The sequence below is a fragment of the Drosophila persimilis genome, unplaced genomic scaffold (assembly GCF_003286085.1).
Source record: "Drosophila persimilis strain 14011-0111.01,24,50 unplaced genomic scaffold, DperRS2 tig00000124-arrow-pilon, whole genome shotgun sequence".
Lineage (NCBI taxonomy): Eukaryota > Metazoa > Arthropoda > Insecta > Diptera > Drosophilidae > Drosophila > Drosophila persimilis.
Window position 1 is genome coordinate 1,184,197 of NW_020825294.1, and position 25,189 is coordinate 1,209,385.

Here is a 25,189-nt window from a genome sequence, read left to right on the forward strand (position 1 = left end):
TTAAGTTAAATCCTGTCCTCAATGTTAATCCTTAATCCATGTTCACGGCTGTGTTAATCGAATGTTAATGTTAATCTCCTACTATATAAGTATCTCCCTGTCTGTCACCCACCCGGCTTTCTCTCTATCTCTCTCTCTGTTTCTGTTTCTCTGTCTCTATCCTGATTTAAAAGTACACGTAGAAAAGTCTAAGAAAAACCCAAAGCCCCCGCGTTTTATCTTGTTTCAAATGGAAAGCCTGGAACCGTAGTTTTACGAGAATCTGTATTTTCCTTTCAGCTCTCAAGTCGCAACAACACTTATATGCCTAAAAATCGTTACAATCTGGTTTTACAAGTAGCTCCTATATATGTATATGTATGTATGTATGTATATGCAGGTGTAGGAGGCGTAGGAGGCTTGGGGGGGTGGCTAGGGCTAGTCATACATTCAACATATAGTATGTGTGTATGATAAGTACAACTAACTGTTCAGTTTCATTTTCAATATCAGTATCAGTTTAAGATTCCAGTTTTCTAAGTTATTTTCGTTTGGTAAAAAAATTCAAATTTATCGAAAGTTCTCTTCCTTTGGCTTTTTAGGTTCGGATTCCTATTCCTCCATTCCATTCTTATAGCCTGCTTAGCCGTTTGATTTTTGTGGTGTATTGATATCTTAATAACTTTCAGTTTTATGCTAAATGATTTGTTGCTTATCTGCTCATCAAAAACAATTGAAACAAAACGAAAAATATGTGTATATGATTAACCGAAAATCCCTCTTCTATTTTACAGAATAGTATATCCGAAACAAAGACTATCATTTGAGAAGAATCCTTTTTGTGTGTGTGTGTGTGTGTGTGTGTGAGAAACATAATCCTTACACGAACTTATGCTGGTAGCCTATTTATTCATCTGAGTCTCAATCGAGTACCGAGTTTTATAGTTTTTGTTTTCTGGCTTTTGTTTTTAAACTGTTGTATGATTTTACTTTCAACTCCCGTTCCGGTCTCTCGGCCTTAAACTGCTTGCTTCACTTTGTTGCATTTTGTTAACAGTCTCAATTTTGGTTTTTATTTTATGTTTTTTTTGCGTTTTGTTTCGTTTCGGTTATTTTGCATAGTTTTTCTCTTTTTTTTCTGCGTTTTTTCCGTATTTTTGTCTATTTTGTAGTTATCATTATTATTATCATCTACATACAAATTAGTTTTGGTTCACTATTCTCTGCATTTGCTACATTTAAAATTACCATATACCATATACATACATACCTCGTTTAGAATTTATGCTTAAGAACGAAAGAACCAAAGTATGGGGCTTAGAAATGGATGTGTAGGTGTGTGTTGTTTGGTTTAACTAATCAATAAAAACAATTTGATGCACTATAACAATCTTCATTCAGCTTCGACCTGATCTGACCTTCCCTTATCCATGAAAGTGCTGTCAGTACGATACGAGTATTTATGCGAAAGGAATCTTAAAAATCAATCATACAGCTCAAAATACAGATACAAAACATGCCACCCACATACTCGTCTATATATAGATGGTATATATGCTAGTTGATCTTTTATCTTATTGAGTTTCTTTATCATTTATTTAATCTCATTTTTTGTTGTTGGTTGTTCTTGTTCTTGTGTTCTTTTTTTTTGTTCTTCTTTCGTGTTCGCGCATCTTGCCCTATATAAATTTAGTCATTACAAAAAGGTGTCTTAGGTGGAATCGTTTTGTCTTAGGAATTTAGCTTAGATATCTGTTAAATCTGATCTTATTTCAAATCATTCTAGTTTTAATGGCTAAGAGTACTTCATCATTACATAAAAATAACTTGCAGGAAGGCCTGGGGCTGTGTAGGGCAGGGCAGGACATATTGGGAGCGTGGTATTTGTATCAGACAAAACACATTTAAAATTCTAGCATATTTAGAAAAAGATATATTTGTTGCTAGCTCCGTCGTTCGATCGATCGATCTTTCAGTTTGTTCATCGCTTAGCTTAACTATGGGGTACCAGTCGAAATATCCGATTCGGAAACAAATTCGAGAGAACTTAATCGTTAGAACTATAGACCGAAAGCACTGATAAGTATCTTGTTCGTCTCGTCTCGTCTCTCCTCTCCTCACCCTAGAGCCTATGTAGTATATAGTAGTAGGTATGTATGTTCGTACGTAGAGCTATACAATGTACACAACGCATTTGCCTCATTGGTTTTGGGTTTGCATTTTGGCGCATCATTTCATTCGTATATTAGCTTATCAGTAAGTTCTCGTATGTAAATTATATAACCCTTACATTATTGTTTCATTCATGGTTCTTATGATCTGACTCTGATCTGATTTGCATTGGAAACGTCGAAAAGCGCAAAACTAAAAAAACTCCCATCGAAAAGTAAAGGCAACAACGAAAAATCTATCGATCCATAACGATCAAATCAAATCAATAGTAGAGCCGCCTCTTTGCACATCATGTTCCGATAAAGAAACCAACAATAATAAAAGAACCAAAACCATATACACCAAATGACATCAAAACGAAACTGAAAACGAACAAAACGAATCCTATCATTTTGGTTCCTTTGCTTCTTCTGTTCTGTGGTGGTGCTCCCAATTTGATTGTTCTCCGGATGGGATGTCTGGACATAACTATTCGATTCTATCTGTTGCGCTTGGACTTTTTTCTACAACAGTGTGTGTGTGTGTGTGTGTTTGTGTGTATGTGAGTGCTGATAAACATTTACACTTAATAATAGCTTTTTCTTAATTTTTTTCATCTGATTTTAGCTTGAAAGTGCAACACTTCATTTAATACAATATTTAGATTTATTTTACCTTTAATTTGTTATATGTTTATATATAATTATATGTATATAGTATATATATAGTTGTATATAGTAGGTATTCATATATATATATATAATTTTATTTTCTTTTTACCTTTACGATGCACATATATTGTATGTAGTTTTCATTTTTCAATAGGTCGTTACTTTTAAATTAATGAAAAACAGAAAAAAAAGATTTATATTGTATTCAAATGGAAAATAAAAGGTTGAATAAATGAAATTGTTTTACAATTAACAGTCAGTGAGTGGTTTTGTCATCTAAATAATCGTTTCCCTTTAAATACCATCGTGTTTCTGGGGTCTAAGATTTAATTTTACTCTAATGTTCTTATTCTTCTTGATAATGAGTATGGAAATCATGTGTAAGTGTGTTATCCTCAGTATATAATGAATAATAATCATAATGTTTCAGCTTATAGAATTACATCAGGTTTCTTTGCTTGCAAGTTCGTCAACAAAATCTTCGACTCTGCGCTGCCTCATCTCATTATTCTCCTTTTTACTGCTTCCTTTAATGAGTCTTTGTTGTTTGTTGCTGCGAAAAAGAAATTAAAAAACGCCAAACATAGTTTTCCTCTCATTCTCCACCACATTCTTCCTTCCTTCCGCACATAACTCTTCTTTTACGACGCCTCAACCTCGCCCGATGACAGGCAGCCGCCTCCGCCAAGCCAGGATCGACCACACGATAACCCTTCTTTTCTTCTTGATCATTATCGATTAAACGATACACAATCCTTTACAGACAATCACACACGCACGCACACAAAGCTGCTGCGGCCAAGTAAAAGAAAAAGATTCAAATTTGATAAATGTTGGTTTTTTTTCAAATATTTTGGTTTTTTTTTTTTTCAAAAATCGAAACGTATTTCACACGTTCTACTTTACTTGTTTACTTGCTTATTGTTTTTGCATTGTTTGCTTTTTTGTTTTTAAAAAAAATTTAAAATTATTTATAAAATGTAAGCATATGTATTTGTAGTTTAAACGAAATTAAATTAGGAATTTATATCTGTAGGATTTGTTTGTGGGTTTTTGTTTGTTTGTAAGATGTAAAAATTATACGAAGAACACTAAGCAATAAATCACCGAAAAATAAAGTAAAGTATTTGTTATTGTATATTGTAATTAAATGTATGTATTGTAAGTTGTTTTTCTTGTAAATAAACAAATTAAAAATTAGTGTATGATATTTTAATAGAAAAAATTACTTCATATTTATATAAGAATATATATAATATATGTGTATGGTAAATGTATTAGATATAATATGTGTTTCTCCTTTTGCTTTTTGTTGGTTTTTCTTTCCATCTATCTTTCTTTTGTTTGTATGTAATAATAAATTGTAAAATCGCAATCATATAATCATTAAAATAGTTTTTGCTTTCATCTTGTTTTACACACACATCGCACGCTCCCTACTAAGGGAGCGTGCAAAGTAGTTAAGAGTAAATATGTATAAGTAATTAAAGATATATATATATGTTATGTATATAATCAATCAAAGTTTTTCTGCTTGCTGTTGTATGCAATTATTTCTTCCTTTTTACTTTCTTTCTTTTTTTCTTCATCTTTCACTTTCCCTTCTTTCTTTCCATTCTCTCTGCCTCGCTCGCTAGTGTGGTTTTCAGTTGTTGTTTAAGTGAATGGTGGGTGGTGGGATGTGCGCGCATGTTGTTCTTCTTCAGTGGTGTTGTTTGTAGAGTGACGCACACCTTCGCACCTTCTGGTTGTCGTCAGATGATGTTCTTCTCTTCCGGCGGCTGTTGTTGTTGTTCTTGTCTGCTTGGCAAACGATGAAAATTTGAAAAAAATGTGCAACGCAACTCTTAAGCATCGTTTTTCCCTATCTCTGGTAACTTTTGTCCTCAATCCTTATTCCTCTCTGCCTCCCTGCTTCCCTTTTTATTATCATTAACTGTATGTTTAAATTTACGTTTCCTTTTGCTCTTTTTTTTACTCTTTTTTCTCGTTTCTTTTGTATATATACTCGTTATATATATATGGTATATAAGTATGTATGTATATAGTTTTTATGTATATTTGTTAAGAGTGTGTTTCGTATTTTTTGTGGTTTACGCTTCTCATATCTCATATCCATTAAGCATTTTACTTCTGCTAACTTTCCGCCTGCCTTCTCAGTATCGGTAGCATTTCACTTTCTCTTTAACTAAATAATAAATCCAACGCACTATATAATTCTAGTTTCAAGTTCAACTTTCGCTTAGATGTAAACGACGACATACGCTTATCAATTAGGTTTCTTTATATATGTAGTTTAACTTTTAGCTAGTTTTTGTTTTGTTTACTTTAAATGGTAAATTTTTAATTTTGTAACGTATCTTTCTCGTATCGTACCAACCTCCGACCCAATCCGCCTATCCATCTATCCACCCACCAAGCAATAAAACAATTTTAGATAGAATGGCCCAAGGCTAAGGCAAGCACCAAACAGGGAGTTCTCGGAATATCAATGGTGTTTTTGTGGATTGAATTCCTTCTCAAACTCCCACACTGGTACTACACCTTGTCGCCCTGTCAATTGGTGGTAGAGATTTTGTGTATGGTCTGTCTCTTGCAGAGGATGGGCTGTGGGGCACACGACGAAGTCGGTGGCTGGCCGACTGGCTTTTGCATTAAAATGTACAATTTCGAATTTGTATTTACTAATTTTAGTAATAAAGGGATCTTTACTTGTTTACGTTTTAAATAAAATTATAAGTTCTTATTTCCTTTTGTTGGTATTTCGCACACATCTCATCCATGATCTTGTATCTAATTAGCTAAACTTTATACGTGTAAATCATTACGTTTAAATCTTCACAATTCTATATTCTGTTAATGCCATGTGTATCGGTACCTACGGGCTCTGGTTGTTAGTTCTTCTAGGTTTCTGTATTGGATTGGATGGTGGTTGGTATAGGTAAATGTTGGCTTAGGATACAGTAGGATATACAGTACGCGCGGTGTGTGTGAGTTCTGGGGGAGGCGCATGAGAAATGTTGTGTGTTGCTGTGCTGTGTTATGTTGTGGTATGGTATGGTTTGGTGTGTTCCGTTGAGTGTTGATGTTGTTTTTGTTGTTGTTGTTGTTGCCTATGAATTATTACATACTCATTGCTATAGAACATACATGTATATGTATATATATATACATATATCTATGAATCTGACTTGTCGCTAGTTATTCTCTGGTGTTAAATTTGTGTTTGCTTTAAATTAGGGTTGTACACGAGTTAAATATTAATTTCAACAACTGATCTGATCTGAAATAAAAACGAACAGACGACGCTTTAGCTTACAATTACCACCATCTTTTTTGTCTTCTTCATCATTCACCGACGACGAGTACGACGACGACGACGACGGCGACACGACAACATGTTCCTATATCGCCTTAAACAGCCTGAGAGGCTGCGTACGGCGGCTGTGTGGAGCTGTCGTTGCCATACGCTGACCTAGGGCCGGCACCATAGTTTGATGCCCCCTCCTGCTTAACGTAATTGCTATAGTCGTAGTCATAGCCGGAGCCATAGCCACCATAGTCGTACTCGGAGCCCGACTTTGAGGCCGAGTTGCCGGGTCCAGTGCGCGGCATACCGCCCACAGGTCCAGTGGTTGAAGGACCGCCCGCAGCCCAGGTCTGGGCTCGCGAGTACATGTCCGTGGCGGTGCCCGCCCCAGCCCCTGGTGCTCCAGTGGGTCCAGCCGAATTGGGCGGCATGTTCCACGAATTCCAGCTGCCACCGCCTGACGGTCCAGATGGAGCGCCCGTCGATGTCGAGTTGTACATATCGTAGCCGCCGTATCCCTGGGTCTGCTGGGGTCCAGCATAGTTCGACCACTGAGGTGGTGGGCCCTGAGGGCCAGGTGGTGCGCCCCAGCCCTGGTACGATCCTGGGCCGCTGTTGCCATAGCCATAGCCCTGCTGCTGCGGCGAGGTGCCCCAGCCTTGATAGCCGGGCATCATGTTTGGCGCACCGATCGGCATATTCAGTGGCGGACCACCCATCTGACCGTTCTGGCCCTGGATCATGTTCATCGGAGCATGATGGGGTCCCCAGTGGCTGCACTCGCTGTTCATCTTGCCATAGGCACCACCAACCGTGCTGTTGTTCGAGTTCTGTCCGCCAGATCCGTCACGAGGCTCGGCCTTTTTGATCTCCACCTGTGGAACGAGGCAACAAGAATAGGGCCACAATGAGGACAAAGGACAAAGTAGGTGCGAATTGAGGACCAGTAAGGCAACATACCTGCTTGCCGTTCAGGTTGATGTACCGCTCATTGGTCACATGCTCAACCGACGACTCTTCTTCGAAGGACAGGAATCCGAAACCACGGGATTTCTTCTTCTCCTGATCGTACATGATAACCACTTCGGTCACTTTGCCGTACCGACCAAAAAAGGTACGCAGATCGGTTTCCGTTACGTTCGATGGGAGACCGCCGAGGAACACCTTGTAGCCGCCGCCTTTCTTCGGCTTTTGAAGCGTGCGTGGGTTGCATGGCTTCGGATCGATGGTACGGCCATCGAGCGTGTGCGGACCGTTCTGCAGCACATGGTTTACATTGGTGGGATCGGCAAAGGTGACGAAACCGAAGCCACGCGACCTGCCGCTCTCGTTGTTCTTCATAACGACACAATCGATGATGTCGCCGAAGCGGCAGAAGTAACGCGACAGATTCTCCTGCGTTGTCTCCCACGATAGTCCGCCTACAAACAGTTTGCCCCTCTCGTCCTCTTCCATGATGTTGTTTTGGTGATTGTGAGCTATTGCGCCGGGTAGGTTTTCAATAATTGACGTAATTTTGCTGCTGTTTTATTCACACGGGTGTATAAGAAATAAAATGTCTTCTCGCTTGGGTCTCGCACTGTTTTTCTTTACTTTTTACACTGTTATAGTTGCTGGTTGCGTTGCTGTTATGGTTTCTGTTATGTTATATTTTGGATTGATTTCAAAGTTGCCAAATTTCTTCTCTCCTTCAAAATAACTAAACAAAAGCCACGACGTTTACACGTAACTTTCTACAAGATGGAATCGTTGTCGTGATTGTGGTGGCGTACACATGGAAAGATACAGAACGATTTAAAGAAATTGTTAATCAAAATCACTTCTTTTTTTCTTGGCTAAAAACTAAAGTTCGGTGCGAAAAGGAGGAAGGCAAGAGCGAAGATGACAAAATACGCAGACACACCAACACGTAGGCATAGGGAGCAACCGAAATAGGCATAGATAATTATGAAAGGCGCAGGTAGGCAGCAGCAGCAGCAGCAACCGGCCGGTACACATACATTCTCATGCAAAGGTATTTGTGAGCGAGTGAGTCTACATATGTGTTTTTGCCGTCTAACTGCTTTTTTTGTACACGTTCACAAGTTGTTCGGTTGTTTGCAACGCTCCGCTTGCTCTGCTCTTCGTGCGGTTCACAAACTGTTTTCTGCTGCTTCTGCTTCCTCTTTTTTACACTGCTGCGTGAAAGTATTGTTTTCTTTTCGCTGTGTCACGAGCGTTGTTGTTAGTGTAGCAATATCCCCAGCCTCAGTCTCTGTCCCACACGAACACGCTCACTCTCGCACACACACCCACACAGATACCGCCTATCAATGAGAACAACGAACTTACTCCCAAGGTGAAAACAGAACACTGCCGGTCCGGTCCCACCACATTTGCGCGCCATTTGCCAGGTATTGCCAGATGGGCCATGTAAACACCCAACCCTACCAATATCTCGAAATGTGAAAGTTCATGTAATCCTAGTATCTGAAGCACTGAAATATATTCTTTACTGAGCTGTCTCGTGTCTCGCGGAAATTTTCCCACTCACAAGTCCAAACGTGTGGCAACGCTCTGTGGCGACGTGAAAGCGAATGTACAGCGAAAAGAAACGTACCAAGAAGCAATGCCCTCAAAACGCAAGCCACATAAAATGTTAATTCTAAAATAAAAAAGAATCACTTCTTTGTGGGCTTTAATTAATCGGAACCTATCTCTAGCCACGCACTTCTCGCAGAACTGACTGAATCTCACGAAAAATGTGGGAAATTCACCACGGTAGAAGACAACAGCAGCGACAGCGACGGCAACGAAAAAAAAACAAAATGGAAGACGTGCCTGATGAAAAAATGCTTCAACAAAGAAATGTATTAAGAAATGTCTTCTGGGTCTAAATGCTCTTGATACAGGCGAATTTCACATGGCCTTTAATACTTTTTTTTAAAGCAAATCTGGGTATTTGAATTTATTGATGCCGGCAATTTTCAATATTCACCAAAACACAACACTTGTACTGCTTGTAGATTTACGTTTTTTGGCAGGAGAAACTATAGTTGAATTAACTAAGATTTCTACTACGCAATTTTAAAAATTTCGTATGATTTTTGTATTTTGCACCGCAATCTTTATGCACATGCATGTGTGTGGGTTCATGAGTTGGCCGGACGGATGTATGCGTGTACGTGTGTGTCGCGAATGGCCGCCGACAGACCGAACCGACCGATTTGTACTCGTGTGTGTATGTGTTGGTGTGGTGTTATACATAGCATTTTTTGTATGTATGTATAAAAATATGAAATTTTCCACTTTATTGGGCGAAAAAAGAATGTTGTAAGTGGCACGGAAAAACTGCAGCCATTGGGGCCAGCATAAGCACAATTAAAAATCACGAACTTTGGTTTAAAAACAAAGAGCTGCTAGTCTCATTGCTTGCGGTGCACAGTCGAATCAAATAAAATTTACACACACCACACCAAGCAACGGCAGCTGCGTCAAGTATTCAACCTTTTTGGAAAGGCAAGGCAGAGGCAGGCATTTTGTTAAAGCACCGTAATTGTTATGTAAAATGTAGATTTGAGTTGTTTTCCATGCTTACCGTTTGTGCCAAGTGTTCGTCTGTGGTTTTTTAAAGATTTCGCACTGCAAATTCACTAAATTTAAGTGTTTTTTCCTTAAAAAACTAGCTTATAAATAATTGTATGATTTTGATGCATACGATATAACCTAACTTATGATAGAATCGCCACCGCCACGTTTAATGTACTCGATAGCAGTTTTCGTGCACGCCCTATGGTCACACTGTACAGTCGCAATAGTTTATCGGACTATAGCGTCTCTGGGATTTTGCCTTCCATCCCATCTCTAAGCTGTCATTTGTTTGCAATTTAATATATCGATAACCATTATTTTCTGCTGTGCTACGCTACCCGGTAAATGCTGAAATGGTGCAGAAATAAATATAATTCTCTGACTAAAAAATTGGCAAAAACAGTCGCGTAAAGTAATGAAAAGCAACCGCCAGTTTTTCTAGCCGACAGTGTTTCCGTGAGAGCAGTGTAAAGTACATTTTCGTACCGCATCGATTTTTTCTGCTGCCGCTGCTGCTGCTGCTGCTGCCGCTGCCACATTAACAGCCCCAAGCTAAATCAAAAACTACATTCACAATGTCGCGGCATCCGAGTGACCGCAAGGTTTATGTCGGAGATTTGGGTAATAACGCCCGTAAAAATGATTTGGAGTATGTCTTTGGAGCTTACGGCAGTCTGCGCAGCGTCTGGATTGCCCGCAACCCCCCAGGATTCGCCTTCGTGGAGTTCGAGAGCGCTAGAGATGCAGCGGATGCGGTACGCGGTCTAGATGGTCGCACTGTTTGTGGACGCCGAGCTCGGGTGGAGCTGTCCACTGGTAAATACGCAAGATCTGGCGGTGGAGCAGGAGGGGGCGGCGGCGGAGGAGGAGGTGGCGGAGGCGCTGGAGGACGCGACCGCGGTGGCGCTGGTGGCCGTGGGGACGATAAGTGCTATGAATGTGGAGGCCGTGGACATTTTGCCCGCCATTGCCGTGAGCGTAAAGCAAGACAGCGACGCAGGTTAGTAAAAAATTTCATTCATTATTGTTGCATTTTTTTTTCATGAAACATGGCGATATTTTCGCATACATACAGGGATATTTATGTGTGTATGTATGCGTGAGGATGTTCTATAGAACATTTTTAAATTGTTTTGAGTGTGGGGAGAAAATGAGCACTGCTTGTGCTGTTAGGCGCGTTCTGTTAAATAACACTACAATGTATGTCAATATGTGCTGTTAGACGCGAACAGAAGTTCAACAAAATGTGGCTTTTATGCGCAAGCCGCTGCTTGGTAACAGCGTACACGTGCTCGACACAAAGTATTGGGTATTCGCAAATTCAAGGGTATATCTTATTTGTGTTTGTTTTAATAAAAGTCGTACATACAAGTATTCATAAGTGTTGTTCGGCGAAATACGGCCGAAGATGTGAAATTTAGCATGTTAATATTTTTAGTCATACCTATTTAATAACACCAGTGAACAAATACCGGGTATCATATGATCGGGACGCTTGACTACATCGATCTTACTTCAAGTGCGTTTCTTCGTGGTGAATTAGTCTGCAGCGTGATGAAGTGGCCAGAAAGGTGCTGTTAAGCGCAAACTGTACGGCAACCCTGGCCGCCGCTCGAATACACGTGCTTACGCTTCATTTTGGATTTTTCTTTTACACGCGGCATACAGAAAAGAAGGTTAAGTTTTGCGCCGACGTCTGGGTGTTTTATTAATTTTTCATAAATAAAAATTAAAACTAAATGAGCACAAAGTGACACAATGTTTGTACTCTACGAAACGCCGGCGGGCTACGCCATTTTCAAGCTGATGGATGAAAAGAAGCTCGAACAGGTCGATAATCTGTACTTGGAATTCGAGACTCCGGAGAAGGCGAACAAATTGCTGAAATTGAAGCATTTTGAGAAATTCAACGACACCACAGAGGCGCTGGCCGCCGCCACGGCAGCGGTCGAAGGCAAGGTAGCCAAGCCCCTCAAGAAAACGCTGAAAAAGTTGCTAATCGACGAAGTGCAGTCGCCCTTGCTCGTGGCCGATGCCAAACTGGGAACAGCCATCAAGGACAAGCTATCGGTGCAGTGTGTGTACAACACTGGCGTCCAGGAGCTGATGCGTTGCATCCGCCAGCAGGCGGACAGTCTGCTGGGCGGTCTGCCCAAGAAGGAGATGACGGCCATGGCCCTGGGTCTGGCGCACTCTCTGTCACGCTACAAGCTGAAGTTTTCGCCCGACAAAATCGATACCATGATTGTGCAGGCCCAGTGTCTGCTCGATGATCTGGACAAGGAGCTGAACAACTATATGATGAGGGCCAGGGAATGGTACGGCTGGCACTTTCCCGAGCTGGGAAAGATCATAACCGACAATGTTGCCTTTGTGAAGACCATTAAGCTGGTGGGCACCAGGGACAATATGGCGGCCGCCGACTTGTCCGATATCCTACCCGAAGACGTTGAGGAGAAGGTGAAGGAGGCAGCCGAAATCTCGATGGGCACTGAGATCTCCGAGGAGGATGTCCTGAACATTCAGTGCTTGTGCGATGAGATTATCTCCATCAACGACTATCGCACGCATTTGTACGACTACCTCAAGGCACGCATGATGGCCATGGCACCCAATCTTACGGTGCTGGTCGGCGACACAGTCGGTGCCCGTCTCATTGCCCATGCCGGTTCGTTAATCAACCTGGCCAAGCATCCCTCATCAACAGTACAAATTCTGGGCGCCGAAAAGGCCCTCTTCCGTGCCCTCAAAACCAAAAAGGACACCCCCAAATATGGTCTTATCTATCACGCCCAGCTGGTGGGACAGGCGAGCCAAAAGAACAAGGGAAAAATGTCACGTTCGCTGGCGGCCAAAGCATCGCTGGCCACCCGCGTGGATGCCTTCGGTGAGGAGGCGACCTTTGAGCTCGGTGCGGCGCACAAGGTGAAGCTGGAGGCTCGTCTTCGCCTACTGGAGGAGGGCAATCTGCGAAAGTTGTCTGGCACGGGCAAGGCCAAGGCCAAGTTTGAGAAATATCAAGCCAAGAGGTATGTATTACTAGAGACAGAGAGAGCGGCTGCAACTCATTTCCTATGATGATATCAAAAAGGTTTCGCATATATCTGACTACTATGACGATAAACCTTGGCTGTCTGAGTGAAATTTGGGTTCCAGTCTCTCTCCAGACATCTCTCCGAGATGCTGATTTGTCTGTATATATTAATGTATTTTTATTTCATGAAACTTTGCAGTGAGGTGTTCACGTATCAACCCGAGGCGGATAACACATTAAATGTGAAGAAACGCAAACACTCGGAGGCCGAAGAAGAGGAGAGCACACCAGTCAAGAAGGAGGTCAAGGAGGAGCCAGCCGAAGAGGAGGCGGAACTAAAGTCCGAGAAGAAGAAAAAGAAGAAGAAGAAGCAAAAGGATGAAGAGGCACCCGAGGAGGAGCCCAAGCCTGAGCCCGAGCCCGAAGAGGCACCAACTCCAGCCAAGAAAAAGAAAAAGTCCAAGAAGGAGCAGCAGGAATAAAGACTCTTGGCTCTTTGAGGGGGGATAGTTTTTAGGCTCTTAACTTGTAGCATTTCATTATACATTAGGAGAACAGTAATATATAATTATCAGCCAGAGTAAAGTTTATTTGTTGTACATTAGCAATAAAATGTAATATTCACAAAACATATATTCTGTTTGTATTTCAGGACTATATCTTATGTTTTGTATCTTTCTGAACCAACTCTTTTATGTTATGGTGCTTGGAGAGTCTATTTTGTAACAAGTGTTTTAGTGCTTGTGGATTTTGTAATTCCACAGGTAGTTTACGTTCCAGGTACGGCCACAGCAAAGAAGTCTAGGCGTTCGTCTCTGTGTAAATTTGCAGAACAATTTGTAAATGAAACCTGAAGCTAAGGGAATAGTTTGATTTGTCTCAAATCCACTTCCTTATGATTCTTTTGGTGTGGCAACATTTGCAGCAAATTACATTCTTCAATCGAATCCAATTTTGGAGGCCACTCTTTCTCCCTCCGAGAGTTGCAAGAAGTCTGCTGCTGCTGCTGCGATTGGTTGCGGTGTAGCGCTGACAACCAATGAAGCAGAACGTTTTTACGTCAGCAGTTAGGCAGCAGGGGGCTTGCATCATGCACAGCATTCATCAGCAGGCAATCTGCGGTCCCCAATTGCCAGAGTATAAAAGCGAATGCTTCAATTGGGAAGTGGGTTCAGTGTAGAGGCAACATACCATGCGATATGCGGGGCCATTTGAAGCTTCTGTTGGTCCTGAGCCTGCTGCTGACTTACGCGGCGGCAAAGAAGAAGGAGGCCTCCTCCGAGGAGGAGGAAGAGGGTGGAGAAAAGTACGAGAAGAAGAAATACGGCGACGAGGAGCACAAGGGTGGCCACGGCCACAAGGAGCACAAGGAGTGGGAGGAGGACGAGAAGAAGCATCACGAGGAGGAGGACCACGAACACCATTATGGCGACAAGGGCGAAAAGAAGAAAAAGCACTACGATGAGAAGGACGAACACGGGGAGAAGAACGAGCATGGGGCCCACAAGAAGGGGGGCAAGCACCATCACAAAAAGAAGCACAAGAAGGGCCACAAGGAGATGGAATACCACAAGAAGTTCAACAAGGACGAGTATTACAAGGAGAAGAAGTTCTACGACGACGAGCACAAGGGCGGCCATCACAAGAAGTTCGGCAAAGAGCACAAACACCATGCCGAGGAGCATGGGGAGCACAAGAAGGGCGAGAAGCACGAGGCTGGCAAGAAGAAGGGCCACAAAAAGCATAACAGTCACTACAAGAAGGGCCACCACGACGAGGATCACAAGAAGTATAAGAAGGAGCACAAGTACGGTGACAGCCACGAGGAGAAGGAGGAGCATGGAAAAAAGGGCTCGAAAAAACACGGCCACAAGCACTACAAGAAGAAGGGAGGCAAGCACTGAGTGGTTTGCGATTATCCATGAGATCTGTCTCTCTAAATACATTTACAGTTGTGATCTGTTGTAGTTCATCCGAATAAAACTCTGAGCAAAGTAGGATTGATATTTTTTTTGTGTGTAGTATCTAAGACTATTTTGGGACTTGTTTGGATTGTACTGTTTTTATTATTTGAAAAATCATGAATAATTGAGATCCTGGTCTTGGTTTCATTCTAGAAGCAACTCGTTCAGCAGATCTCGTAGCACATCCCGTCGCCGTCGCACTCGCTCCAAGTCTGGTGGCACTCGTTCACGCAGTCGCTCCGCTGGCTCTGTGGGCGCTGGTGCTCGCCGCTCTGGCCGCTCAAATGGACGCGATGAGAATGGTTCGGTGTCACGCTACAGCGACCATGAGCGCAATGGCAGTGGGGCAGTGGACGCATCGCCGCCGCCACCTAAGCGGCGCTACGAGGATGATGATGATGAGCGGGATAGAGGATCACGCTCAGCATCGCCCCCAGTGCGTCGTGGAGGATCACCACCACGCCGTCGCGGCGATTCGTCGGCCTCGCGCTCCGTGTCCCGGGACTAGCGACGACAGACGGATGCAGACGATGGCCGCAAATTCAAGAAGAAGAAGAAATAGTACGTGGGGCCTGAGAGCTGCAGCCAAGAAACAAGAATCAGCGCGAAAGGGGCAACAAACTCCCCCTTCATTCCCTCACACACACCACACCCCCAATACATACATATATAACAAAGAAAGAAAAACAAAACAAAACTAAACGAAACGAAACAAGAAACAAACAAAACAATTTCCAACAACAAAACAACACTTTCTTCACTCAGTATACACAACATACAAACACCGTTTAGTTGTCCCCCAAAACCATCTTAGCTTAGGGTTTTAATTTATTGTCTAAGGGAAGTACGCATTTGTAAGTACTTTTTGCTATCGCGACAAGACCTGGAAGAGAAAACACACACAGAGATCACAGAACAAAGAGCGCTTGAAATATCAAAAATAAAACATCAAAATTATAAATTCTTAAAATGGAGATCGGCGGCAGCCGGCGTAAAGAGGGACACCCGAACCGAACATCGATCTAGTCACACCGTTTGCTATGTAAATTGATTTGTGCTTCTGATTTGACAACCAGACGATATAGACGATGCCTGGAACGATACTCGAATATGTAGGAGGCGGAACGACGCATTCGTGTGTTTCTCACTGGGGAATAAAGCGCCAGTATATAAATACAACCTCATACCATAACATAACATCATTATGTCAATTCTCTTCAATTCATGTGTTACCGATCGATCCCCAACAAATACATACACTCTTGATATTTCAACTTTCAAACTTTGTATGGTGTTTTTTTTTCTTTAAAATATTCATATGATTGCAAGACCTGCTACAATGCGAAATTAAAAAACGATGTTCATACATTGATGTCATAGTTAAGAATTTAAGAAATAAAAATATGTATGAATTCTTGATGTGTGTTTGAACTATATATAGCAAATGCGCTGAAAACTAAAATACAAAATTATTCAAATCAATAAATTAAATGCCAAAAAACACATGCTGTCACATTTTTACCCATAGAAAATGGTTTAATATTAATACAATTAGCCTTAGGTTAGCTGAAAACATATTTAAGAACTCGGACAAAAAACCAAAACGGCACGGTGCTGACTTAGCTGTAAACTGGAAAAGCTCGCCGAAATCAGCGATCGATATACAAACATATAACTACACAAATAGGAACTTTTGGGGTGTTAATATTTGAAAACAAAGAAGTTTTTCGTAGAATCCCGATTCCGACAAATGATTGGCAGTCATAATATATAACTATATGCAATATTTCGTTGAGATAGTTTCCTAGCTTAGAGAAGAAATATATGGACACGGATGGCTATCAGATTATCTTTCAGCTCAGCCGAGCCGAGCCAAGCTTAAACAAGCCAGCTTAAAACAGCTCAGAGCGATTCGTATAGAGAAGCGATCTTGGCAAAGATCATACATATATATTGGGCAAAAATAATTGCTTATTCATTTTTTACAGTTCAACTAATGCATTTGTGTATTATTCAAGAAAGATCGTTAGATTTGCTAATTCTGATCTCTCACGAATTTCTTTATTTATTAATATGGCATTAATATGACAATCACCCTGTATGATTTCAACCAAAGGATTAGAGTAAAAAATATTTTGTTTTCAGCAATATCAGTTTGCACAGATGGCTTGCGCTTGAGGAAGCGAGGCTTAGCTGGCCTTCAACGCTGATCAGCTGCAGAAGACGGTATTATTTTGTCATTCTGTGCATCATCGGCCAAAGGACATGCTCTCTGAGTGGAGCAACAGTCCCACCTTCCGCTGCGTTTCTGATGTCATTGCAATGTTATCCTGATACTCAATGATCCACAGACCTCGCTCGTTGTCGAAATCTTTCAGCCTCTTCGTCTTCATCATTCGCAACTACAGAAAAGTCTTCAGGCCTCTTTGTTTGCACATCAAAACATTCCGGCGGCGAGTCCGGCTGGTCCATTTCCATTTCCAATCAATTACGTCCATTTTGTCCATGAAGTCGAGCTGATGCCTTTCTTTAAAAGTTAATTAAAAAATTAAAGATGTTATCGATACTATCGCGTACTATACAGATGTTACTTGGAACTACATGCATGTAAGGTGATCATGGTGAACATTTTTAGTTCGTTCACTTCAATAGTAGTTCCTTTTTGTTTTGCACTATCAAGTATAAAATGGTATATTTAATCCATTTTTTTGTATATAATTAGCTCGGACAATACTAATCCATTGGCAGTTTCTAAAGGCATCATGTGAAAAAATTTTCTCGAAACGTAAATTTTATCATAACCAATATATTAAATAGATATATCGACAACAGAACTATAGCGTTCCGATAACTTTTTTGCCAGAGCAACCCTGTAGCCGCATTAATCGCATCGCATTCCCAGTTTAATTCTGTATTGTGTTTGTTTTCATTTTTTTATGAAAAGTCGTCCCCCTTTTCCCCTATAAGATATTGTTCTTAAATTTGTAAAGCCACATTGTTAAATTGCGCGCGGAGGCCAAAAGACGGAAACTACAATGGCATTTCGCCAGTCGGAGCACGAAATGAGCGTCACTTCGCTGGAGCATCTCGACTCGAGTGTCGAATTGCGATCGGGTACGCCGTCGCCGCAAGTGTTTAATCCGCGCAAGCTGCGCTTCGCCGACGATGACTTTGACAAGGACCAGCCGGAGAGCCTGAGTCCGCAGCACAAGAAGAAGGTGGCTGCAGACGTTTCTATGTCACCACCATGCCAAAAGGTTCGTGCCCTACGATTGTTCAGCACTCCTGCCACACCGAAGACCATCCTGCAGAAGTCGCAGTGCAGCAATCATCTGTCCGCTGCGGCAGCGGTAGTAAATGCCTCTCGCAGAGAGGAGCTCTTCCGCTTGTCGGAGCGCCCGCGCTGCTTGCCACTGCACAACCGCAGCATGCAGCCCCAGGACACCGCCAATGTGAATCCCTTCACACCAGACAGTGAGTTCTCATTGAGAGTCATCGGCCTGTGAATAAATTTATGAATGATGTTTTTGTTTCAGGTCTCCTGGCCCACAACAAGAAACGGTGTCGCACCCAAGTGGGTCGCGAGAATCTCAACGTGAATGCTATTCAAAAGTATTTACTCAGCGATACCTGTGATGATGAGGGCCCCGAGGACGTTGGCGATCCGATGCGCGAGATACACCAGGCCCCCAAGCGCCTGGCCCTGCACGACACGAACATCAGCCGCTTCAAGCGAGAATTCATGCAGGTTCGCGTGATTGGTGTGGGGGAGTTCGGTGTTGTCTTCCAGTGCGTGAATCGGCTCGATGGATGCATCTATGCCATCAAAAAGAGTAAGAAGCCAGTGGCAGGCAGTTCCTTTGAGTAAGTAAGCGCGTTTTATGCCCACTGATCATCGCCTAATCCGTGGATTCTCTTCTAGAAAACGTGCCCTGAATGAGGTCTGGGCCCATGCAGTTTTGGGCAAGCACGATAATGTAGTGCGTTATTATTCCGCCTGGGCGGAGGATGATCATATGTTGATACAGAACGAGTTCTGCGACGGCGGCAGTCTACATGCCCGCATCCAGGATCATTTCTTGGGCGAGGCCGAACTGAAGATTGTCCTAATGCACGTGATCGAGGGCCTGCGCTATATACACTCAAATGATTTGGTCCACATGGACCTGAAGCCCGAGAATATCTTCTCTACGATGAATCCCACTGCCCACAAGCTGGTGGAGGCGCAGCCGCAGCAAACCAAAGATGATGATGGCATGGACAGTGTCTATGAGGAGCTACGCCATACGGACATCGGTGATCGCATATACAAAATCGGTGATCTGGGCCATGTGACGTCCGTCAAGGAGCCGCATGTGGAGGAGGGCGACTGCCGCTACTTGCCCAAGGAGCTGCTCAAAGATGACTATTCGGATCTGGTTAGGGCGGACATATTTTCGCTTGGCATCACACTGTTCGAGGTGGCAGGCGGTGGACCACTACCCAAGAATGGCCCCGACTGGCACAAGCTACGAAACGGTGAGGTGCCCTACCTGTCGACACTGAGCAAGGATTTCAATGAGCTGATAGCCCTAATGATGCATCCCGATCCGGATCAGAGGCCCACATCACAGTCCATTTTCAGTCATCCGTAAGTTTGTTAAACAAAGCCCTATCAAAGTATTTTTCAAATAGATTTAATTGTAGAATTCTGAGCGCCGTTGACTCCAAGAGCAAGCTGCAACTCGGCCTGGAGCTGACCATGGAGAGGCGCAAGAACGAGATACTTATGAACAAGCTAAGGGATGCAAAGAAAACGATAAAACAGCTCGAGGCGAAAGGTGAGTGAAACGATGCAGGTCCTTTCTATACGATTTCTGGTTATTTATTCGTTCTGTTTAATCGTGCAACCCAGTTAACCTCTTCGCTGTGACAAATAATCCAGAGAGTGTGGAGGGTCAGCGATGCCTCCGCTCGTTCACGCGACGTACGCGCACACCCTTCAACACCCATGGCCGATATAGCCTGGGCGATCGTAACAAGAATGTTATCACCAATGTTTGATTAGCGAGAGACAGAACTCACTCGAAACCAAACCAAACCTCTGATAACATATATACAAAACTACCTACAGACAGCCAAACTCTTCCGCATCGAACGTGAACAAAGCTCACATTGTGTTTAGTTTTTAAACTCTACTCCTACTCTCGATTATGTAGTACTAAAAACTCGTATATCTTTTATATTTTAAAGTTTAAGCTCCCCCACATCCTCATCTACATATATATCGAGGCATTAGTAATAATATGTCTATATATTTATCATTTTTTGCAGCTGAGTATAAACTTTCTTAATCGGAGAAAATCTTTATACATAAAAGAAAATTCAAAAAAATACCCCCACCGCGTCACCAATCGTAGCAACTAAGCGAGTTGTAGCATCTAAGAAGTACCTTCTGTAAAAAAAAAAAATGAGAGCTGTTTTCGTAATTAAACTATTTATTGTTAAATGGAATCGCGGGAATCGAAATTATAACATTTATCACATTCCATACGATCGAAATACATAGCCTGATGGCTATTCAATAAATGTCTTATTTTATTGCGAAATTTGAGTAAAAGTATGCCGGATAAAGAGAAGGACGTCTTGAAATAAGCTAAACAAATGATTGGTTGTGTCTTGATAAGATTAAGAACAGAAATTACAAAATACAACAAAAAAAATATTACATCCGGAAATCAATCGATTTCTTTTTTTCCTAATTTAAAGACAATTTTTTTTCAAGTTGAAGTTTTGGTAAAATTGTATATAGCAGATCTGATAGATAGATATCAATCTATCAATTATAAATCGTGAAATGTTTTCGATGTTTTGTATTTGAAATGAATTGGTTTATTATTCCTAATTATACAATTTTGGTAAAATTGTGTTTGATAGATAGAGGACCTATCTACCAATCTATCATATCTTGTGAAATGTTTTGAAATGCAAAAAAAATAAAAAAGTAGAAAGGTTGACATCCTCGTTTACATGTTTATTCTTAATTTAAAGACTTTTTGTATTGAAGTATTTGTTAAAATTGTATATAGTATATGGTAAGATGATACAAAGTACCCCTAGGAGGACTGTCTATTAATGGTGTGGTATTGTACTGCATAATATAGGCGGGGTTCTACAATTTGAAGTTGAATTTGATGAGTGTACTACTAATATTGATACCCTAGAGGCACTGGCATTAATAAAGGCAGGCGGCTCGTGTGTGCAAAATCTGTTGATATCTTCTGCTGTACAGATCAAAAGATATCAACCATGATATACAATATATATTGAGGCACTAAGGTAACAATGAATGTTCCTGGGAGTTAACTGTGGTAGATTATTGCTTTATTAAAATGTTTGATAGTACTTCTATTTGTAAGAGCAGTGCATTAATTGTTCTGTGTGTGTGTGCGTTTAAAATCTTCTATAGTTTTGATTCTGCTGCTGCTGCCTATTGCCACCCCCACCTTGCTGGTAGTTCCTCTGCTGACCATTGTAGTTGTTGTAACTCCTTTGGCCCTGCTGCTGCTGCTGTCCACCGTCCTGTGTGTACCTCTGGTTCTGGTACTGCTGCTGCTGCTGGCCACCACCGTACTGCTGGCGGTTCTGATAGCTACCCTGACCCTGACTCTGATAGCCACCACCTCCCCCCTGGTGCTGCTGGTTGTAATTATTGTTGTAGTTGTAATTGTAGTTTCGGCTATTGTTCTGATAGCCTTGTCCTTGTCCCTGCCCATAGCCGCCCCCACCGCCACCCTGATTGTAGCCCTGCTGTCCCCTGTCTCCCTGGCCATTACGAATGCCAGCATTCAGCATACGATGTCCACCAGGTGCTACATAGGCCCTCGTCTGATGGCTATTAAAACCGATGACGGGTCCAGTCTTCCGGCCTTCGGAAGGCAGCACCTGCGGCGGATCAACGGCATCGGGCAGACGCTTGGCCTCGAAAATATAATCATCATCGTACTCGGGATCTATGAAGAACGTCGTCACAATAGTATTCCCGGTGATGTCCGGTAGGCCGGCAATCGGCGACGGCAGGCAGCCGTCGATGGCAGTGTCTATGTCTGAACGGAGAATGGTGCCACGCATGCCATTGAACGAGATGGCATTGCACTGATCCTCGCTGTCGGTGCTCTCGGTAATCTTCTTCACCTTCTTGTAGTGCGGACTGGAGTTGCTGATGTAGAGGAAATTGTGGCCCTGCTTGTTGCGCTTCACCTCTGCGCCGGTCAACTGGGTGTAGTACGGGACGAGGGCCTTGAAGAGACGCTTCTCATCGACAAAGGGCAATAGGGCGACGCCCTGCCAGGCGAACTTCTTGCCATTCAGATCGATCTTAAAGTCCTCGGGGTAAAAGTCAATGATGGGAGAGTCGGGACTGGACATTAGTTCGGCCCAGGGTTCGGGCACATGCGAACTACTGGCCGCCGGGAAGACGCCCATCAACTGCTCGAGGGGATTGAAGGGTTTTGTTCCCTTCTCAAAGGCCGTCGACAGGCCCTGTATGTTGACAAAATCCGATGCAAAGGGAGCATAGTGATAGGGGAAGTACCAGTTCCAGGAGGCACACCCCTGGTAGTAGTACTTCAAGACCCAGCACAGACCTCGCACGTATTGCAGGGCCACTGCATAGCGGAACGAATGGTTCTCAGGGGCCACATCGAACTTGGACTCGTAGTAGCGACTCTTGAAGCCATCCTCCCACAAGCGCACCTCATCGTTGTCCTCCTCCTCGTCCTTTGTGTCCTCGTTGGGGCGCTTTTGTCCTGTTCTCAGGGCAGCAGCTTCCTGCTTGTAATTGGCAATACTCGACGGCTGCCCGTTGCGCCCACCGCCAACGGCCGTTGGCCCAAACACAGACTGATCCAAAGCGCTGTGGTCCTGCCTCTGCCTCTGTTTCTCACGGGCCTTAAACTGCTGCTCGCGCCTCTGGCGACTCTTGAATATTTGATCCTCGGCATTGCCCAGATCCGTCATTATCAGCTGCACTCGATCGAGATTCACGTCCCCAGAGTCGGTCAGATAGCCCTTTGTCTTGTAGACGCATTTCTTGTAGAGCTCCACCAGACGATCAACGGCTCCCTCGCGTATCTCCAGACTGGGCAGATGGGGAAGGAAATCGTTGCCCACAAAGAAGCACATGAACACCCAGTCATCGAGGGTCCGCTCAAAGTCATATTCGAATGGTAGATTTGGCATCTCGAGCGTCTGCTTCAGGTACTCCCTGAGCACGCTCAAACGCACGAATATGAACTTCACCTCGGCTCCAATTGCCACATCGGGCTTGAAGTTGGCCCCCGACGATCCAACGGCACTGAGTCCTACGCACTTGTCCATTTCGTGGCCAAATTGATTGCAAATATCGCAAGGCCTGGGCTTGTTCGGCAGGAACTCCTCCCGGATGATGGTGAAGTTCGGCTCGTGGGTCGCCAGGCCCAGCATGATCAGATCCGCATCGGCGCCGCAGAGTACATGCTGGGTGTTGGGATCGTGGTCGGGTTGGGCGCGCTGCTTCCGTATGTAGTCCATGATCTTGTGCTCGCCCTCGCCGGGCACATTGGCATCCGAAAGGATGACTTTGATGCCCTTCCATGCCGGGTTATTGTTCTGTCGATCGTGGACGTAGTAGTGGAGGCACTTGCTCAGCCTGTCCATGAACGGAGTGCCGGGCGTAATGCAATTGGAATCGAAGTGCTCACCCTTCTCCTTCTCGGGCGGCAGCTTGCAGCCGCGGGTCAGCAACTCCTCGCGGATTCGTGCTATCTCCATCCGCTTCTCGGTGGTTTCCTTGGCCGCACGAAAGCGTCGCGACCGCTGCTGGTTCATCTTGGCCCTGGGCGCCACTCCATCAATGGCCATGTAGAGCACCTTTCGCGGCCGTACAATTCCAAAAAGTCGATCGATGCAATCGAATATGGCCACCATCATCTCGTCCTCGTTCTTGGGCGCGGGCTTGTCCTCCGGATGCGTGCACGGGTGTATGATACCGTTCATGTCCAAGTACAGGTTATCAAACTCTACTCCATTCGGATTAGGGAGGGTGGCGTCTTCGTAGATATTTTTACCGGTATCCGGATCCACCTGCTTGTTCTCATTGCAATCAATTATCACACTCGCGTATTTTCGGCTTAGCCACCGAAAGAATGCTGGTACTCCCATCTTGAGAGCTGTATAAAATCGTTATCTTAATCTTTCTTATTTTCTTTGTCGTGATTTTTCTGTTTTTTCCACCTTTAATACAGCATGTTTCCACTAGGGATGGACGAACATCGCTGCATCCTATCGGCACGAAAAACCATCGATATTCGATTCATCGATTATCCGCTGGCAAAGAACATGTGGTTCGTCTCGGAGAAATAATTACATTTTATAAAATGTCGCGAATATTACAGAAATATATAAAATTTTCAACCCAGGAGTTGGAGACGTACGCCAACAATCCCGGGTCATGCGTGAATTGCGTCAACACGGACATGCACCTGTCGATGGGACCGTACGGCATGGCTAGTTTCAAGCATGCGCTCCACGAGCTGCTCATCCGCACAAAAGTGGGAATATACGATGCCAACCTATCTGCCATTGTGTTGGGCATTAAGAAAATCAAGGTCCTGGGCCAGACGGCAGCCTTGCGAGCGGATGATCCCAGCTTGCACCTGCTTATCAACGCGGACTTCTATGTCTTCCAGCCCGTTGAGGGGGCCGTCCTGAGTGGAGTTGTGCGGCACATATCCAAGCACCAGGTCAGCGCCATCATCTACAGGGTATTCAACACCATAATTCGCTTCACCAACAATAAGAACACCCGGGAGGGCATTACCATGGATCAGGACATTAATTTTCGCATCAAAAGCTTCAACATGAGCAATGTGATGCCCTACATCGAGGGAGAACTATTGCTGGAGGAGGGCCAAGAGCCGGTGGTATGTTACTCTTTGCGAGAAATTGGAAAATGTAATGTAATTCGTACTGTTTTATAACCGCAGAACCAATCCATCAAGTTTGGCAGCCCAGAGCCGGAGCAGGTTAGCCAAGAGCCGGAGGAGGTTAAACCCGAATTGGAGCTCGACGCACTAATAGAATTAATTAAAATGGAGCCCGGTATGGAGGCGCCCTCACCTAAGAAAAAACAAACGACAAAACGTAAAGCAGCTGAAAGGGACGATAAGCTGACAAAGAAAGCGAAAAAAGTAATAAAAGCAGAGCCAATATAGCTTTAAAATCCCTCATACCCAGGTGTTTTTCACAATCTCTGATTAGTACAAATTAAGAAGTAGTACTCGTACTACATATAATGTAACTAGTGCCTCATCTATCCCCCTCTATGCTGGATTAACCGTTCAGTCCAAAAAACAATGTGAAATCAGGTTAATTTGATTAACACCCAAAGTCCAGACGATTTTTTTTTACAAAATAAACGCAGTTGCCTGCAAAAGACAAAGCGTTAAACAGGCAGTTTAAAGACCAACGTCATATGTCACATATGAAATGA

At 43.3% G+C, this 25,189-nt stretch overlaps 6 protein-coding genes and 1 non-coding gene across 8 annotated transcripts; 5 read left to right on the plus strand and 2 right to left on the minus strand.

Annotated features, from left to right (window-relative positions):
* Positions 1-3,998: 3,998 nt before the first annotated feature.
* On the minus strand, positions 3,999-9,748 carry LOC6593430 (heterogeneous nuclear ribonucleoprotein 27C). The gene is made up of 3 exons (XM_026987582.1): positions 9,689-9,748; positions 7,072-7,844; positions 3,999-6,986 (listed from the first exon to the last, which is right to left on the minus strand). The coding sequence occupies exons 2-3, from the start codon at positions 7,564-7,566 to the stop codon at positions 6,216-6,218; spliced, it is 1,266 nt and encodes a 421-aa protein (XP_026843383.1). The 5' UTR covers positions 7,567-7,844; positions 9,689-9,748; the 3' UTR covers positions 3,999-6,215.
* Positions 9,749-9,987: 239 nt separating this feature from the next.
* On the plus strand, positions 9,988-15,369 carry LOC6593427 (probable splicing factor, arginine/serine-rich 6). 2 transcript variants are annotated; one of them, XM_026987584.1, is made up of 2 exons: positions 9,988-10,681; positions 14,836-15,369. In XM_026987584.1, the coding sequence occupies exons 1-2, from the start codon at positions 10,257-10,259 to the stop codon at positions 15,185-15,187; spliced, it is 777 nt and encodes a 258-aa protein (XP_026843385.1). In that variant the 5' UTR covers positions 9,988-10,256; the 3' UTR covers positions 15,188-15,369. The 2 variants fall into 2 exon arrangements, with proteins under 2 accessions (XP_026843385.1, XP_026843384.1); XM_026987583.1 differs by having other exon boundaries at positions 9,990-10,681; positions 14,833-15,369.
* On the plus strand, positions 11,374-13,303 carry LOC6593429 (nucleolar protein 58). Its single transcript, XM_002019078.2, has 2 exons — positions 11,374-12,710; positions 12,915-13,303. The coding sequence occupies exons 1-2, from the start codon at positions 11,440-11,442 to the stop codon at positions 13,195-13,197; spliced, it is 1,554 nt and encodes a 517-aa protein (XP_002019114.1). The 5' UTR covers positions 11,374-11,439; the 3' UTR covers positions 13,198-13,303.
* On the plus strand, positions 12,751-12,823 carry LOC113565583. Its single transcript, XR_003408693.1, has one exon. It is a non-coding gene; the product is annotated as a small nucleolar RNA SNORD53/SNORD92 (small nucleolar RNA).
* Positions 15,370-17,714: 2,345 nt separating the features above from the next.
* LOC6593426 (wee1-like protein kinase) lies at positions 17,715-19,961 on the plus strand. The gene is made up of 5 exons (XM_026987646.1): positions 17,715-18,153; positions 18,216-18,543; positions 18,602-19,309; positions 19,366-19,499; positions 19,574-19,961. Exons 1-5 carry the CDS (start codon positions 17,715-17,717, stop codon positions 19,720-19,722), a joined length of 1,758 nt encoding a protein of 585 aa, XP_026843447.1. The 3' UTR covers positions 19,723-19,961.
* Positions 19,962-20,679: 718 nt separating this feature from the next.
* Positions 20,680-23,915, minus strand: LOC113565487 (5'-3' exoribonuclease 2 homolog). Its single transcript, XM_026987645.1, has one exon. It carries the CDS (start codon positions 23,857-23,859, stop codon positions 21,112-21,114), a length of 2,748 nt encoding a protein of 915 aa, XP_026843446.1. The 5' UTR covers positions 23,860-23,915; the 3' UTR covers positions 20,680-21,111.
* A 144-nt stretch (positions 23,916-24,059) lies between these two features.
* Positions 24,060-25,138, plus strand: LOC6593732 (DNA-directed RNA polymerase I subunit RPA43). Its single transcript, XM_002019074.2, has 2 exons — positions 24,060-24,620; positions 24,684-25,138. Exons 1-2 carry the CDS (start codon positions 24,075-24,077, stop codon positions 24,909-24,911), a joined length of 774 nt encoding a protein of 257 aa, XP_002019110.1. The 5' UTR covers positions 24,060-24,074; the 3' UTR covers positions 24,912-25,138.
* The last annotated feature ends 51 nt before the right edge of the window (positions 25,139-25,189 follow it).

Excerpts from the sequence above, each read along its gene's own strand:
- LOC6593430 (XM_026987582.1), bottom strand. The coding sequence starts at position 7,566 with ATGGAAGAGGACGAGAGGGGCAAACTGTTTGTAGGCGGACTATCGTGG. Across the intron at positions 6,987-7,071 it reads TCAACCTGAACGGCAAGCAG|GTGGAGATCAAAAAGGCCGA; the intron begins GTATGTTGCCTT and ends CTCGTTCCACAG.
- LOC6593427 (XM_026987583.1), top strand. The coding sequence starts at position 10,257 with ATGTCGCGGCATCCGAGTGACCGCAAGGTTTATGTCGGAGATTTGGGT. Across the intron at positions 10,682-14,832 it reads AAAGCAAGACAGCGACGCAG|AAGCAACTCGTTCAGCAGAT; the intron begins GTTAGTAAAAAA and ends GTTTCATTCTAG.
- LOC6593429 (XM_002019078.2), top strand. The coding sequence starts at position 11,440 with ATGTTTGTACTCTACGAAACGCCGGCGGGCTACGCCATTTTCAAGCTG. Across the intron at positions 12,711-12,914 it reads GAGAAATATCAAGCCAAGAG|TGAGGTGTTCACGTATCAAC; the intron begins GTATGTATTACT and ends GAAACTTTGCAG.
- LOC6593426 (XM_026987646.1), top strand. The coding sequence starts at position 17,715 with ATGGCATTTCGCCAGTCGGAGCACGAAATGAGCGTCACTTCGCTGGAG. Across the intron at positions 18,544-18,601 it reads GTGGCAGGCAGTTCCTTTGA|AAAACGTGCCCTGAATGAGG; the intron begins GTAAGTAAGCGC and ends ATTCTCTTCTAG. Across the intron at positions 19,310-19,365 it reads CAGTCCATTTTCAGTCATCC|AATTCTGAGCGCCGTTGACT; the intron begins GTAAGTTTGTTA and ends ATTTAATTGTAG.
- LOC113565487 (XM_026987645.1), bottom strand. The coding sequence starts at position 23,859 with ATGGGAGTACCAGCATTCTTTCGGTGGCTAAGCCGAAAATACGCGAGT.
- LOC6593732 (XM_002019074.2), top strand. The coding sequence starts at position 24,075 with ATGTCGCGAATATTACAGAAATATATAAAATTTTCAACCCAGGAGTTG. Across the intron at positions 24,621-24,683 it reads AGGAGGGCCAAGAGCCGGTG|AACCAATCCATCAAGTTTGG; the intron begins GTATGTTACTCT and ends TTATAACCGCAG.